Genomic DNA, 17,465 nt, shown 5'->3' with positions numbered 1-17,465 from the left:
ATCGTCGAGGGGACACTGAATAGTGCACGGTACATCCAAACCGTCATCGAACCCATCGTTCTACCATTCCTAGACCTGCAAGGGAACTTGCTGTTCCAACAGGACAATGCACGTCCGCATGTATCCCGTGCCACCCAACGTGCTCTAGAAGGTGTAAGTCAACTACCCTGGCCAGCAAGATCTCCGGATCTGTCCCCCATTGAGCATGTTTGGGACTGGATGAAGCGTCGTCTCACGCGGTCTGCACGTCCAGCACGATCGCTGGTCCAACTGAGGCGCCAGGTGGAAATGGCATGGCAAGCCGTTCCACAGGACTACATCCAGCATCTCTACGATCGTCTCCATGGGAGAATAGCAGCCCGCATTGCTGCGAAAGGTGGATATACACTGTACTAGTGCCGACATTGTGCATGCTCTGTTGCCTGTGTCTATGTGCCTATGGTTCTGTCAGTGTGATCATGTGATGTATCTGACCCCAGGAATGTGTCAATAAAGTTTCCCCTTCCTGGGACAATGAATTCACGGTGTTCTTATTTCAATTTCCAGGAGTGTACATCGCACGTGTGGTTTCTGTTTTGAGATGTTCTGCAAATCGGTCTGATTTACTCCACAGCTCCTCTCATATTCTGATAACTTGATTTCCGAGGCATTATTCAGAACATGAGAGAAGCTAGAGCCTACGAAATATAGGTTCAACCTTTGCAGAACATCTTTTAAGAAAAAATCATCAATAGGATGTGGCATATAACGTCTCACATACTGTTAAGATACGCAGAAAGAATATCCAACTGCAAATACTTGAAATCAAAACATATGACACGGAATGCCAGCTTAGTATTAAAATGATTAAACTGTATTTTTTTCCCGTATCTTAAATTAAGATTCAGGTATACATATATTAGACTACAATCGTAAATTAAAATCTATTTTTCTTAAGTTGTGAAAAGTAACAATATCGACGTTAGAAACGTTATGTGTCATTTTTAGTTAAATGTAACTATTCCTGTGTGACATAAAAATGTATTACTTTCCCTTGTAGGCATTGTATATGTCGTCGTTTTTATATCTGTTGTATAAGCAAAATCTTTGAAAACCGCTCATCATTTATCCGTGTTTACGACATTCAGCTGTCAACCGAAAGGCGATTTGTGACCAAGTAAATAATATTTCTCAGCACATTAGGAAAGTGTTACCTACACTACTGGCCATTAAAATTGCTACACCAAGAAGAAATGCAGATGATAAACGGTTATTCATTGGACAGATATATTATACTAGAACTGACCTGTGATTACATTTTCACGCAATTTGGGTGCATAGATCCCGAGAAATCAGACCCAGAACAACCACCTCTGGCCGTAATAACGGCCTTGATGCGCCTGGGCATTGAGTCAAACAGAGCTCGGATGGCGTGTACATGTACAGCTGCCCATGCAGCTTCAACACGATACCACAGTTCATCACGAGTAGTGACTGGCGTATTGTGACGAGCCAGTTGCTCGGACATCATTGACCAGACGTTTTCGGTTGGTGAGAGATGTGGATAATGTACTGGCCAGGGCAGCAGTCGAGCACTTTCTGTACCCAGAAATGCCCGTACAAGACCTGCAACATGCGGTAGTGCATTATCCTGCTGAAATGTAGGGTTTCGCAGGGATCGAATGATGGTTAGAGCCACGGGTCGTAACACATCTGAACTGTAACGTCCACTGTTCAAAGTGCCGTCACTGTAACAAGAGGTGACCGCGACGTGTAACCAATGGCACCCCATACCATGACGCCGGGTGATACGCCAGTATGGCGATGATGAATACACGCTTCCAATGTGCGTTCACCGCGATGTCGCCAAACACGGATGCGACCATCATTAAGCTGTAAACACAACCTGGATTCATCCGAAAAAATGACGTTTTGCCATTCGTGTACCCAGGTTCGTCTTTGAGTACACCATCGCAGGCGCTCCTGTCTGTGATGCAGCGTCAAGGGTAACCGCAGCCATGGTCTCCGAGCTGATAGTCCGTGCTGCTGCAAACGTCGTCGAACTGTTCGTGCAGATGGTTGTTGTCTTGCAAAACGTCCCCATCTGTTGACTCAGGGATCGAGACGTGGCTGTACGATCCGTTACAGCCATGCGGATAAGATGCCTGTCATCTCGACTGCTAGTGATACGAGGCCGTTGGGATCCAGCACGGCGTTCCGTATTACCCTCATGAACCCACCGATTCCATATTCAGCTAACAGTCATTGGATCTCGACCAACGCAATCAGCAATGTTTCGATACGATTAATCGCAATCGCGATAGGCTACAATCCGACCTTTATCAAAGTCGGAACGTGATGGCACGCATTTCTCCTCCTTACACGAGGCATCACAACAACGTTTCACCAGGCAACGCCGGTCAGCTGCTATTTGTGTAAGAGAAATCGGTTGGAAACTTTCCTCATCTCAGCACGTTGTAGGTGTCGCCACCGGCGCCAACCTTGTGTGAATGCTCTGAAAAGCTAATCATTTGCATATCACAGCATCTTCTCCCTGTCGGTTAAATTTCGCGTTTGTAGCACGTCATCTTCGTGGTGTAGCAATTTTAATGGCCAATAGTGTATTTAATACTATCTCCACAAAGTTTGATAAATAACGGACTTGTGCTTCATGAGATAACAGTTGCACTTTCGATAACTGTATTTTATACACTGTAGTACATCCTCGAGTACGAGCTTAATCCAGTGAAACGGGGATTTTGAAGGTTTTACTCCGCCTGCCAACGGCGGCTTTGGTTAGTGAAGTATGAAGTGTTGACACCAGCCGAGCGCATTTGAGCGTGTGGCTGGTTTGAGGAGCGAACGTGCTGTTCTTTTGTACTCGAGAGCGAGTTGATCGCCGTGTAAAGCTCGTTCTGGGAACGGCGGCGCGTCTGCTCGAGGAGACAGATGGACCGTTTTCCCGGAACCTCGGCGACGGGCATTAATCTCGCTCAATGCGAGCCTGCCGTCCGTCTCCGGGGGCCCAACGGCACGGCGCGGCGAGATTTTCTTTGTCGCCACGAGACAGCGTCTGCTATTGTCACGTTAAAAAAAAAAAAAAAAAAAAAAAAAAAAAAAGAATCCGGCATCCAGACATCCGATTCCGCTTTAAGTGGGAGGACTTCAGAGGTGTCATCGCGTTTTAATCTCAACGCCCCCTTCCGAAAATAAAAGCAACATGCCTGACTGTGTTGCACCGTGTAAAGTTTTGAGGACATGATAAATGGTGCGTTGCTGAACGTCGGAGTAGTAGCGCCAAGACAGAAAATACAGCAGCGTAAGGAGCAGGCTTTAAGGTTGCACTTCTGAGTATTGTGGTGTTTATGCTACATCCCCGCCCATGTTTATTACATTTTTGTTGCTATGTTTTAATGCACAGTATAGAAAGATTTGTTACGGGAGACTAGCGAGTAAGTAGGGTCACAAACAAACTCATCGAATGACGCGCCAGATGCTCACATAGCGTGGGAACGGCCGGATGAATAAGAGCAGTATCGTACTGGAACAGACAGAGATTGTGGGGATTCACCTACAACGCTGGGCGCCAAGTAGCGAATTTTTTGTTATTTATGTTGACTGCTTAAATATGCAGCTCCAACCGTGCTGATGGCGTTACTTGCACTGAGAACTTGTTAACAATAACTTCGGTATTGCTCAGTTCATCAGGATATGATAATTGCAAATTTTAGTTACTGTTGTGCTCATTGATGGAAGGGATGGGACAATCAGAAGTGTGTCCTGAGAGGGCAGGCGTCAAACTGCTGAGGTAGATCACTTATAGTCTACAGTCTCCGAGGAGGCAATACATGAATCCGTGTATAAAATCTGATCTCATGTAAAGACGGAATATTTTGTTGAAAAATTGCCTCGGATGATGTGCGATGTTGCGTTAATCCAAGGCAGTCTACGATCGGTTTTCAAGGTGGTAACACACGAACTAGTGTGTAAAGTTTGATTCCACGTAGAGACGTCCAATTTTAAAGTTGCCTCGGAAAGCATATTTGTACGGTCCCATGTTGATTCTCAGATCACGTGAAGTATTTTGTGACTTTTGCGATGCCCATGAACTAATGATTAATGATCGGGAGTCTTGTTAAGAGCCGTGCGGGATTAGCCGAGCGGTCTGGGGCGCTGCAGTCATGGACTGTACGGCTGGTCTTGGCGGAGGTTCGAATCCTCCCTCGGGCATGGGTGTGTGTGTTTGTCCTTAGGATAATTTAGGTTCAGTAGTGTGTAAGCTTAGGGACTGATGACCTTAGCAATTAAGTCCCATAAGATTTCACACATATTTGAACATTTTTTTGTTAAGAACACTAACGATAGAGATGCTCTAAAAATCGTTGTACTACTTTTGCGAGTGGGCAAATAAAACAAGATTGGTTGGCATCCTAACATTTTACGATTCTCATTATGCTTAAGCATTGAAACCTACACTTGACATATTATTATGTACTGTTTACTGCACAAGAGTTTGGGCTCGCGACCGACGGAGAAGAAACCAATTCGGGCAAAGTCTGCAAGATGCGAGGCAGGCAAACTGGCTATAATTCATTTACGAGAAGTGGGCGGCGGACGCACTGGACTCTCATACGTAAGTTGTACGTAGCCTCGTTGTGTGTCACCGTCTACATACTGTGGCAGACGGTATTTCGAACATTCATTCCCCTGTGTACTTTAATAGTGTTATAGCGTGTCTGTATCTCGTGAGGACGAGTCTTGCAGTCTTTTGATATGCAACACAGAGTGGAACAGCAAAATTTTTTAAATGATTTGTTTGGAATAGAAGGCTATAACAAAATATGAAGCACTTATTAAGAAGGGTTATAATTAATGCTATACGTGCCTTGTGAAGATATAAACGGAAAAGGTTCACGTGCCAGCGTTAAGACAGAGACGTTATTCCTGAAACTCGAAACTTTGCGACGATGTCAACACCTGTCTCTGACTCGTTTTTAGTATTGTTTCGGCTAATAATAGTTTGAGTAAAAAATTGTGTAATTGATTTTACCACGTTTGGCCATTACAAGTAATTCTCGAAGTAGCGTTTGGAATAAAGCACGTAACATTAGAAAGAAAGATGACTTCCACTGTTCACTGAGGTGAAATTATTATGGCAGGGGTAGTAACACGTTCTAAAAACATAAATACAGCCCAGAACTTCATAAGACGATTTAACTTGACTCAATCTGTGGTCTACTGTGACTTGTTACAGAATAACTGCATTTCGTTTGACTCCTTACCACCTCTCCTCTCCGTTCCATTTATCTTTGTATGTCTATTTCACTAAAAATATATGCACATCTGTGTCAATGTGGACGATATGCGCTGTATGTTCTTTGCAATCGAGCTTGTTCCAAGTACTCACAATAGTTTCTGTTGACAAAAGAAAAGACCACTTCACTCCCAGGCCTCAAACTTGTATTCAGTTCTGCACTGGTCTGTCTCTGGTTTATTTTTCCGACAGTGTTAACTGTAACTTAACAGTAGAATGCAGCAATATGGATACGTTTACTGAAGAAGACTTGACCGATATGCGTATCGTGTGAAGGTTTACTTAGTGCAGTATAAAAACGACAAAAATCGAAATTACGCTAAGCTGTAGTGGCAGTGAAGGCAGCCACATCACAGCAGTTTTGACATCTGTGTAAAAGTTCTTCGATTACTGTGTATTTTATGTTGTACTGTTTGGCAATTGAATATTACATGCTTATTCATTACTGTAAAGGAATTTGGAGGAAACAAAGAAAGCTGGGTTCACCGAAGAAATCGTAATTACATTATTTCTCTGTTACGAGTCACCAAACACAATGGAGCCGTAGTAACAAAGTACTGAGAAAATGTACCTAAACAACCTCCCCAGTTTTGTCGCATCAGTACAGATTCATACTGTAGACAATAAAAACAATTTTTAAAAGAAATATTGAAAAGATTTGATCCATAGCTTTTATTGTTTAATATTTATATTCCTAGTCTGTAATATTTTAAATTCAGAGAAATATGGCGAATGTGGCCCTTTACTCATCTACCTATTGTCGTGCGAGTAGCTATAACACAAGTGCTGCAAACAATATTGAAATTACTTAAGCAAAGCCAGAGTCTGCGCATAGCAAGAGAAGCAGTCACAGATTGACCGAGGGACCTTGCGGTCGTGGTCAGGAGGCGCGAACCCCAGTAAAATAAGCTAGGAGACAGACTTAACGAGGCAAGGGCTAGGCGATAACTCAAGAAGTTATGTGACAGAATTTATGAAGGGTGTCCTTAGAGGATAATGGAGTAAATAAATGAACAGAGTTAATGAAGGCTGTGTTTATACGATGAGAAATAAGTAACGTAACAGAGGCGATGGCCTTAGAGACAAGGGGCAAGAATTAGGAGAGAGAGAGAGAGAGAGAGAGAGAGAGAGAGAGAGAGCTTATGGTGGGAGAAACGATGCGTCGTAGGAAGAGAATGAAAGGCTTAGAAAGCTTTTCTTTACCTTATAGGGAACTGCTTCTTATCCTCCCTCCTCATCCTCCGAAAAATAGCTGAAGAATAAAGCACAAGGAGAGCAATATGGCGATGTGAGGTCTTCGACCCTGCGTCACGTCTGGGACTGATGGGAACCAAATTGAACAAAATCGAGAGGTCCTGGGGTCCAGAGAGTAGTTATGTAGTCCGTCGTCAGAGAACTGTGCAGGCAGAGATAGAGTCAGAAACATGTGGCCATCCGTCGGAATTGGAGGGCTGAACAGAAATGATACGGAGATGTCTGAAGTGTTGCTGAGTAGACGGTATGGCTTAGGCAAGACAAGCGATCGTCGACGGAGGCAGCCACTGTGTTAGGGTGAAGTCGCTGCGAAGACGTTACATAGCTGGAAGGGCTCTGCTGATTTTGGGATACGTACAAAGGTTTCTGTAAGTAGAGAGAACAGTGATAACAACCTCGGTCAATGGACCGAATTCCATTTAGCACAAACTCTTGTCGCTCAACCCCTTGCAAAATCCATATTCGAGACTCTACATTCTGAATGAGTGCCTACGTTGGTGAAGCTATGTTGATTCTGTTACGAATATAACCGATAGCTTATATTAAGTGACAATTGTAGAGCACCGTTTGGTGGTTGTGGGGGGGAGGGGGGGGGGGGGACGGGATCTTCCTACGGAGGCATAATACTAATTTATAGCGCCTACAGGAACGAATGTTAGTATGTTGCTTGTAGAAGAGTACAAGAAAAGGAAAGATAAACAAAAATTTTCTACATTACAGTTTTTCGCCTCTGCTATTTAATTTCGAAGGGACACGAAAATAATAAAACATAAAAACAGGAGAGTGATAAAATCACAAAGCGTGCAAATGCTGACGTTAAATTTAAGTCATTATATCTTTGCAGACGTAATACTGAGTTCGCTTTACAAAGCAATGTGGTTTGATCGAAGAAGAAGACTTTTAACAACTTGACAAACATCACAGTTGAAGACGACACGGTTGTAGTAGATGAAAGATTTCTACTGCTTATGGAGTTATACTGAACAAGACGGCCGAGTAAGAAAAAAATTTAGAACTGTAGGAATATGTTTCTCAGGTATCTACTAGTCTGTATTGACAAGCTAGATCGAAGGAAGAAGCTGAAAGCCATGGTTATAAACGTCTTCCATGTTATGTATCAATGCGCAACTCGCAAACCACACGAATAATTCAAAGATCACACAGTCCATGTTTTCGTCTGCTACAGAAGTGTTATCTTTAGCTGCGTATAGGGAAACATGTCTTCACGCAGTATTTTGACAATAGAGCTTTCTCAGTCAATCACGTTACTTGGCGCAGAGTTTCAAGCTCTGTTGGGGAGTGTATCTTGACGGACGTTCTGTTTTCTTCTGCTTTGCGTGATCTGCACCAGACGCTACCTATACCGTAAGTAAAGACTGCACAGAAACAATTACGAAACTTATCAACATGGAGACTATATTCAGTTACTGTGACGAGTTGCAATATTTTAAATACACTATCAATGACCGTGTATTTTTTTAAAAAAGCCGTTGTCTTTTGAGTAGTTGCTAAATCGATCTACCTGCATCTCCAAGCATTTATCTACTCACTGGATTATGCTGTTCTGGAGTGTTCGCTTACAAATAGAATCCATACATTTCACTAAAGCATATGTCATGTATGTATGTGTGTACGTATGTACGCTCCACATCTCCTCCTATACAGCTTGACCGATTTCAAGCAGACTTGGTACGCATATCGTTTACTGTCTGAAAAGAACCACTGTGCGGATAAGAACCATCTACCTCTCAAAGGGGAGATGTGGGACTGAAAAAGTAGCGTATCTCACAACGCGTGAATAGCCAGACTACATTCATCCATTATTTGAGAATGAGAACGCTTATTGATTTGCAACAAACTTTACACATAATTCAAACCTTTATCATAATTCTTCTCGCTCACATCCCCAAACCCTCTCCTCTCCCTCCCCCCCCCCCCCTTCCCGCGAAACGATGGAATGAAAAAATTTATCACTGTATTTTGCTGCTCACGCAGTAAAACTGCCGCATTAGGCATGACCTTGTAATTGATTACTTCTTTACTTATAACGCTATTTTTTAGATATTTTGCAGACGGTATTCACATATACCACTGAATGTTCCTCCAACACGACACACAGTTCAGGAGATGTTGCGTCGATAACATTTATTTGAGTGAAAACGACACAGCAGGCCTAAATTCGCCAGTGGTACATGGGAAATACGTATGCAAATATGTGTAAAACAGGGTAGATATACGTTAAATATATGTGACATGTGTGTATATGGTCAAAGCCGTGGGTAAAAAGCAACCTCCCATTGGGATGAGGGTGATAATGTGGAGAGAGAAGTGGGAGAGATAGAGATATAGAAACAGAGAGGACAAAGGAGGAGATGGACACAGATAGGGGGAAGGAGGAGAGGGATAGAGAGAGGGGAGGGAAAAATGGACAGAGAAAGTGAATAAATGGACAGAGAAAGGGGGAAGGAGATGGATAGAAAGATGGTGGAGGAGTAGGTGGACAGAGAGATGGGGAGAAGGAGATGCAATTTGAAAAGGTGCGGAGGAGATAGGAGGAGATGGACATAGGGAGGGGAGGACATAGGTGAGGGGAGGAGTTGATTGAAAGAGAGAGGTGATTAGCTGGCAAAGACAGGTCCCGGGGGAAATGGCCAGACAGTGGTGGGTGGGGTAAATGGATAGAGAGAGAGTGGAGAAAGAGGTGGACAGAGAGAGGGGAAGAGAAGATGGAAAGGGAGAAGGAGGAGATGCACTAATAGAAGTTAAATAAACACATACCCCGGGAAATGCCAAATACTAAGTTGGTAACGTTTACGATTGTAATATAATTTCTTCATTAGTGCTAAATAATTGCACTTCTTTTGTATAACGCCTGCCGTAGTCACTGTACAACGTATAAGAAGCTACATATCGCATCACGCAATCTGAAGTTAGGATGTTAAAACATTAGACTTAGACTCGGAACTGACTTCACAGATTATTTCAGTGCCAGACTTTATCGACTGCTCTGCCTGATTTTGGTTCACCATCTGCATATAGCTTTGTTCTTAACTCAATGTTTCTTTGTTTCACAGTCATATTTTCACTGGTACATGTTTTCGTAAACGATCGGTAATCCGAAAATCTCCCCCCCCCCCCCTCCCCAAACCTCCCGCTTTCGCAGTGCCTTCGGATAATCGATGCGCTGCTGTAATTTCATTGCACGTCGTAAGGAACACATCTCAGAACTAATTGCTACAACAATACACGAATCTCTAATGTAACGGCTCCCTCAGAACTGCCAGGCACAAGGCTTTGTGCAACGGAAATGGTAACACAGAGGTAGTCAGCAATGTCAGGCTCCCGTTAAGTGTTGGGAAGACTCGAGGCCGCCAGCTGTCAGATGCCAACTGGTGGCCGATGTGAGGGGCGCAGTAAGGGGCAAGTGCCCTTAGCGCGTACGCAGCACTAGTAGCGAGCGGCAAAGATCATTGTTTGTAGACACGGTTATCTTCTTATTATTGAGGTAATATACCATGATTACACATTTCAGCGAAATTAAATCGCCGTCTTTATTTCATTTCTGTAATTGTTTTTTAAGGACCGATCCATTTCGTCGACTGTTCACATTAATTGGACACACCTGTTATATACATAAAGGAACAATTATGGAAAATTCTAACATGAAACCAACACAAAATGCAGACAAATTCGTAGTAAATATACCTTATAGAGACGATATTCCACAGTATTGTCTCTCGTCATACAATAAGAGAATAGCTGTGTGAACAGTACACAATAGTAGCAAATAAAATACACAAGACGTATATAAAATCCTTTCATGTTGTGTCCTTGTTGACATCTGATAGGAAACTTATGAGAAGCACTCAATGGAATAATCGTACATTGTGTTTTGAGGTGCCACCAGATGGCAGCTGCCTTTTACAACAAACGATTATATCTTTGGAGTATTATTAATTGATATATTCTATGAAGTTGGTAGTTTTTTTTGATATTAATGAGATCTGATACCTGCTATTGTAAGCTTTGTACTGGTCTCATTATTCATTGCATTGACACCTTTTTTTCAACATATTACGCTGGAAGGCGCTGCAAGAAATTAAAAAAGAGCTCACCAGTGTGTTTTAAACCTGGTATTCTAAGGTTTGTACTGTTGTTTTTGTGTATACTCCACTAATGATTTTTTAATATATTCATGTCTGTTACATAACGGTATGTGATATAGCGCTGGAAGGTGCTGCAGTGGATTAAAATAGAGCTCACGAGCTTGTTTTATATATGTAATAACAACATGCCACCTGTGTTGTTTATATGGTTTCGTCTTGGAACTCTTCTCTCGTTTTTTAAGTTTGAAGATGAAGTTTGGTCCGAAACTTTTGTATAATTAGTGAATATGAAACACATATCGTAACTTAAACCATGACTCAGATAACAGACTTAGTGCGTTGGACCATAACCTAGACCTCGAGCTACTCGATACAAATAATTAAAAACACATTATTATACGAGAGTCTACACTCGCATGTAGTAAAGTCACACAACACTGTATTCATAATTTTAATCTTTTTATACCAAGAATTCGTTATTATAACGTTAATACTTTAACACTTTATATATCTGGTAACAATCTCCATAAGACTGATACGTGATATAATGAAAATATTCTTGTAACAATAGTTTTACTTTTATAGATTTTTGTATGAACGAAGATTATAAAAAATGCAAAATTCTTTACATTCTGTTTCGAAGATATAACTGTATGTTGTAAAAGTCTCCTGTCATCTGGTGTTACCTGGAAACATAGTGTATTCCGATGATTGCCTCATAAGTTTCCTAACAGATGTCAACAAGGACACAACATGAAAGAATTTTATAGACATATTACGTATTTTATTTGTGACTATTGTGCACTGTTTGCACAGCTATTCTATTATCGTATGATGAGAGACAGTACTATGGAATATCGTCTCTATATGGTATATTTACAGAGATCCTGGGTACAGTATAGAGTGTGACCTGGCGAAGATTGCATCAGCATCGAAGCATACTAGTGTTGAGTTTGTATCTGTTCTTGGGCGCCATGACCGACCTCATTTCAACTCTTCTGTCAAGAGAGTTAATTTGGAGCTGCAACGGCTTCTTATGTCGGGTGCAGGGTCACACATTGGTAGGGTTCCTGTTGAATCTCTCAGTAGGTGGGATTATACTAGGCATGGCCTTCACCTCAACAGGAAGGGGAAGAGTAAACTGGCTGAGGAAATAGCAGGAAAGTTAAAGGGGGAGAGGCACTGTCATGAGTGGTAAAATACCAGTGGTTATAGGGTTCAGAAAAGACCCTTTTTTAGGATAGGGAGGAGAGAAAGAAAGCAAATTTTAAGAGAGGTTAGAACTGAGACAAACCTTAAGTTTGAGAAAGAAATCAAAAAAACATAATTCAAGCTTATTACATCAGCGTAAACAGCTATTGGTTAAGAATTTTCAACAGTCAGCAGATAACTCTACCAAATTTTAACTCAGTCAATGTGAAATGTCAGCTATCTTTATTGCATCAAAATATTCGAGGACTGAGAAATAAAATTAATGAATTAACTATCTGCATAGAGGAATTAGAGTCTTCAAACCCATCTGACATAATCTGCCTCTCTGAGCATCATGTGACCACTGGTATAGAACTTTTAAGTGTTACAGGGTTTAGGTTAGCATCTCAATTTTGTATATCAGAAATGGAGAAAGGAGGAGTTGCCACATTCATTAGGAACTGTCATAAATTTAAGAACATAGACATTCATAAATTTTGCCTAGAACAGCATATGGAAGCATGTGCAACAGAATTAGAATTTCACAAAAAATCCTTCATAATATTAAGTGTATATCGAACACCTGCAGGTAACTTTAATCTCTTTGTAAACCACCTTGAAGCTGTACTGGCCCATTTAACAACAAAAAACAAAGAAATAGTGGTTGCTGGTGATTTCAATGTAGATTTCCTTAAAGACTCTCCCAATAAGAACTTATTTGAGTTAGTAACACTATCATTCAACTTAATTTCCACTGTAAAGTTCCCCACTAGGGTAGCCACTTGCTCACAAACAGCCATTGATAATATCGTTATAGAAAAGTCCAATGAACAAAATTATATTACAAAACCAATAGTCAATAGCCTCTCAGACCATGACATGCAATTCCATCTGTTAAATGTTAATACTGAACAGGATATAATATCTGTTAAATCTGAGCTCAAGAGGGTAATCAATAAGCCAAAAATTGATTATTTTAGGACACTCCTCAGAGACATTCACTGAACTGATGTATACAGTGCTCATGGCATGAATGAAAAATATAACACTTTTGCTAATAAAGTGCTTACCTTATTCGAACACTGTTTTCCCGCAAAACTTACCAAGGTTAGAGCAAAGTCTACAAAAAAGCCATGGATTACTCGAGGAATAGGGGTATCTTGTAAAACAAAAAGAAAACTGTATCTGTCAATCCGAAACAGTTCCGATGTTGATGCTATAGCACATTACAAGAAATACTGCAAAATATTAAAGACTGTAATATGGATGTCAAAGCAAATATATTACAAGGAAAAGATAGTCTATCAGATAACAAAATAAAGACAATATGGGATATAGTGAAGGAGGAGACTGGTAGAACCAGACATGAAAAGGAACAAATAGCATTAAGAGTAAATGATACATTGGTGACAGATGTGTATAGTGCTGCAGAACTTTTTAATAAACATTTTATAACTGTTACCGAAAAGATGGGGTTGTCAGGTTCGGTAGATGCTGCTATGGAATACCTCAGACCAGAAATTTCAAGCAACTTCCATAACACGAATTTGACCGTCACTACCCCAACAGAAATAATGTCCATCATAAAATCTTTAAAATGAAAAACAGCTAGTGGGTATGATGAAATATCAACAAAGTTAATTAAAGAATGTGATTCTGAGCTAAGTAACATATTAAGCTATCTGTGTAACCAGTCATTTATCAGTGGAATATTTCCTGAATGGCTGAAATATGCTGAAGTTAAGCCACTGTTTAAGAAGGGAGATAAAGAAATATCATCAAATTTCCGTCCAATTTCACTGTTGCCAGCATTCTCAAAAATTTTCGAAAAAGTAATGTATAGTCGGCTTTATAACCATCTTATCTCAAATAGCATACTGTCAAAGTCACAGTTTGGATTTCTAAAAGGTTCTGATATTGAGAAGGCTATCTACAATTACAGTGAAAATGTGCTTAATTCATTAGACAAAAAATTGCAGGCAACTGGTATATTTTGTGATCTGTCAAAGGCATTTGACTGTGTAAATCACAATATCCTTTTAAGTAAATTAGAGTATTATAGTATAACAGGAAATGCTGCAAAATGGTTCAAATCTTATATCTCTGGCAGGAAACAAAGGGTGTTACTAGGAAAAAGACATGTATCAAGCTATCAGGCATCATCCAACTGGGAACTAATTACATGTGGGGTCCCACAAGGTTCCATTTTAAGGCCCTTACTTTCTATTTCTTGTGTATATCAGTGACCTTTCATCAGTAACATTACCAGATGCCAAGTTCATTTTGTTTGCCGATGATACAAACATTACAATAAATAGCAAATCAGGCGTAGTCTTAGAAAGATCAGCTAATAAAATATTTGTAGACATTAATCACTGTTTCCTAGCCAATTCTTTGTCACTAAACTTCGAAAAAACACACTACATGCAGTTCAGAAATTGTAAGGGGTGTCCCACGAGTATATGTCTAACATACGATGACAAGAAGATAGAAGAAGTGGACAGTGTTAAATTCTTGGGATTACAGCTTGATAATAAATTCAACTGGGAGGACCACACCACAGAACTGCTGAAGCGTCTTAACAAATCTCTGTTTGCAATGCGAATTTTGTCAGACAAAGGGGATATAAAAATGAAAAAGCTGGCATACTATGCTTACTTTCATTCCATAATGTCATATGGGATTATTTTTTGGGGTAATTCATCAAGCCAAGCTAAAGTTTTCCGGGTACAAAAACGTGCAGTAAGAGTTATATGTGGTGTGAACTTAAGAACATCCTGCAGAAGCCTGTTTAGGGAACTAGGGATACTAACTACTGCTTCTCAATATATTTATTCCTTAATGAAATTTGTCATTAAAAATATATCACTTTTTCAAACCAACAGCTCAATTCATGGAATCAATACTAGAAATAAGAATAATCTTCACAAGGATTTAAAGTCACTTACTGTTGTACAAAAAGGTGTGCATTATTCAGGAACACACATTTTCAATAACTTGCCAGCAGCCATAAAAAGCGTAACAACCAATGAAATTCAGTTTAAGAGAAGCCTAAAGGATTTATTGGTGGACAACTCCTTCTACTCCATTGATGAATTTCTCAGTAAAACCAACTGATTTGTATATATATAAGTACAATATAACTTCTGCGCAATTTCAGTGCAGTAATGTGTTCATTGTAAATATGTGTGTGTGTGTGTGTGTGTGTGTGTGTGTGTGTGTGTGTGTGTGTGTGTGTGTGTGTGTGTGTGTAAGAACAATCTAACTTCTGCACCATTTCAGTGCAGTAATGTGTTCATTGTAAATAAGTATTATAGTAGTTGTATTACATGTTTATTACCTTATAAATAAATAAAAAACTTTTATTTTAAATTCAGTGCTTTAGTATTTGTAAAATGACTTTCATATATTGTTCATTAAATAATGACGATCATTCCACTTGGGACCTGTGGAATGGTACATTAGCTTATTTGTTTTAGTTGTAAATATTTGTCATGTATTGATGTTTTTCTGACATGTTCCACATCCTGGAGGACCTCCTCACTATGGATCAATTGGAATGAAAGTAAATCTAATCTAATCTAATCTAATTTACTTTGAATTTGTGTGCATTTTATATTGGTTTTATGTTAGAATTTTCCATAATTGTTCCTGTATGTACATTACGTTTGCGTCCAATTAATGTGAACAGTCGACGAAATGCATTGGCCCCATATATTTTTTTCGTATGCAAATTATCTGAAGATAGCGACTTAATTTCGCTGAAACTAGTAATTATTGTATATTTTTATGTGAGCTTATAGAAGAACAACCGTGTTTTGATTCTGAAATGATTACCAATACGGCTGACAATGTCAAGTAATCGTCATTGTTTGTGTGGTAAACGGTGAACATTGGTACTTCAGACTGTACTGTCGCGACCAAGTGACAATCGTACGAGTTGCTGCAACATAGTTTATAAATCAGACTATAGTTGAGTTGGCGTAAGCCGATCCCTGACGGTTACCATGGGCTGGTCGCGGTAGCTTCGCATGACAACCTCGACCAGTAACGTAATGCGATTTTGTAAATGTCTGTATTGCAATGCCTCAGTGTTATCACATCTCTATATTGGCTGTGGTGTTCACCTGCAGCCGTTTACGTATCGAATTTGAAAGCTGGCAACATTGCTGACGGCTGCGTGCTGTCAGGAAGCTTCTTACGCCTTTTCGACTATAGTATATGCCATACGGGGTTGCAGCGGGAGTCGTACCGGCGCCGTTGTTGCCGCAGTGCTGCAGGGAGATGGCGCCTGCCTTGGCCTGGCGGCGCTGTTGCCGGCGGTAGCGCCAAACCCGCCACTTCTTCATCAGACGCCGCTTGCCGCGCCGCCACAGGTGCGCCACGTACCTGCCGACACAACACCACACTCTCACAGCCTCGAATTAAAACTGACTTCAACAAGGCACACTCCATGGTGACAGTCACAGACTTGTTTTTTAGTATGTTGACTTCCACAACATTCGGACACATATACAGGGTGTTACAAAAAAGGTACTGCCAAACTTTCAGGAAACGTTCCTCACACACAAAGAAAGAAAATATGTTATGTGGGCATGTGTCCGGAAACGCTTACTTTCCATGTTAGAGCTCATTTTATTACTTCTCTTCAAATCACATTAATCATGGAATGGAAACACACAGCAAGAGAACGTACCAGCGTGACTTCAATTTGTTACAGGAAATGTTCAAAATGTCCTCCGTTAGCGAGGATACATGCATCCACTCTCTGTCGCATTGAATCCCTGATGCACTGATGCAGCCCTGGAGAATGGCGTATTGTATCACAGCCGTCCACAATATGAGCACGAAGAGTCTCTACATTTGGTACCGGGGTTGCGTAGACAAGAGCTTTCAAAGGCCCCCATAAATGCAAGTCAAGAGGGTTGAGGTCAGGAGAGCATGGAGGCCATGGAATTGGTCCGCCTCTACCAATCCATCGGTCACCGAATCTGTTGTTGTGAAGTGTACGAACACTTTGACTGAAATGTGCAGGAGCTCCATCGCGCATGAACCACATGTTGTGTCGTACTTGTAAAGGCATATGTTCTAGCAGCACAGGTAGGGTATGCCGTATGAAATCATGATAACGTGCTCCATTGAGCATAGGTGGACGAAACTAAAATGAGCTCTAACATGGAAACTAAGCGTTTCCAGACACATGTCCACATAACATCTTTTCTTTATTTTTGTGTGAGGAATGTTTCCTGGAAGTTTGGCCGTACCTTTTTGTAACACCCTGTAGACAAGGACATATTCAGCACCCGACGTAAGGTGGTCAAGCATTGTTATTTTCACGGTGAATGACGAAATAGTTTTGACATTTCATGACTTATGGCTATGTACATTTAGTACAAGTCAATGTCCGCTGCATGTTCTGGCTTTCTTCAAACTCATACTGAACTAACACATGTCTTTTTGGTGGGGCAGGATATGACTTCAGTTTCTGATGATTTTTTTTCTGGACGTATGTGAGGGGGAGGGGGGGGGAGACAACTAATGTTACCTGCCGCTGACTGGGTTTGCCCTTAAATTTAGGGACTGAAATGCTGAAATGTATCTCAGGGATGTGGTTGGTAAAT

The 17,465-nt window shown here is 40.8% G+C and overlaps 1 protein-coding gene across 1 annotated transcript in view; it reads right to left on the bottom strand.

Annotated features, from left to right (window-relative positions):
* The window catches only part of LOC124775227 (voltage-dependent T-type calcium channel subunit alpha-1G-like), a 790,960-nt gene that overhangs the window by 475,040 nt on the left and 298,455 nt on the right, over window positions 1–17,465 (bottom strand). The window contains exon 8 of the mRNA XM_047250065.1: window positions 16,097–16,233. Within this exon, the coding sequence (XP_047106021.1) occupies window positions 16,097–16,233 (137 nt within the window). The remainder of the gene's footprint in view (window positions 1–16,096; window positions 16,234–17,465) is intronic.

The sequence above is a fragment of the Schistocerca piceifrons genome, chromosome 2 (assembly GCF_021461385.2).
Source record: "Schistocerca piceifrons isolate TAMUIC-IGC-003096 chromosome 2, iqSchPice1.1, whole genome shotgun sequence".
Lineage (NCBI taxonomy): Eukaryota > Metazoa > Arthropoda > Insecta > Orthoptera > Acrididae > Schistocerca > Schistocerca piceifrons.
The sequence above is the reverse complement of the archived record's forward strand: the minus strand, read 5'-3'. Positions and strand labels throughout refer to the sequence as shown.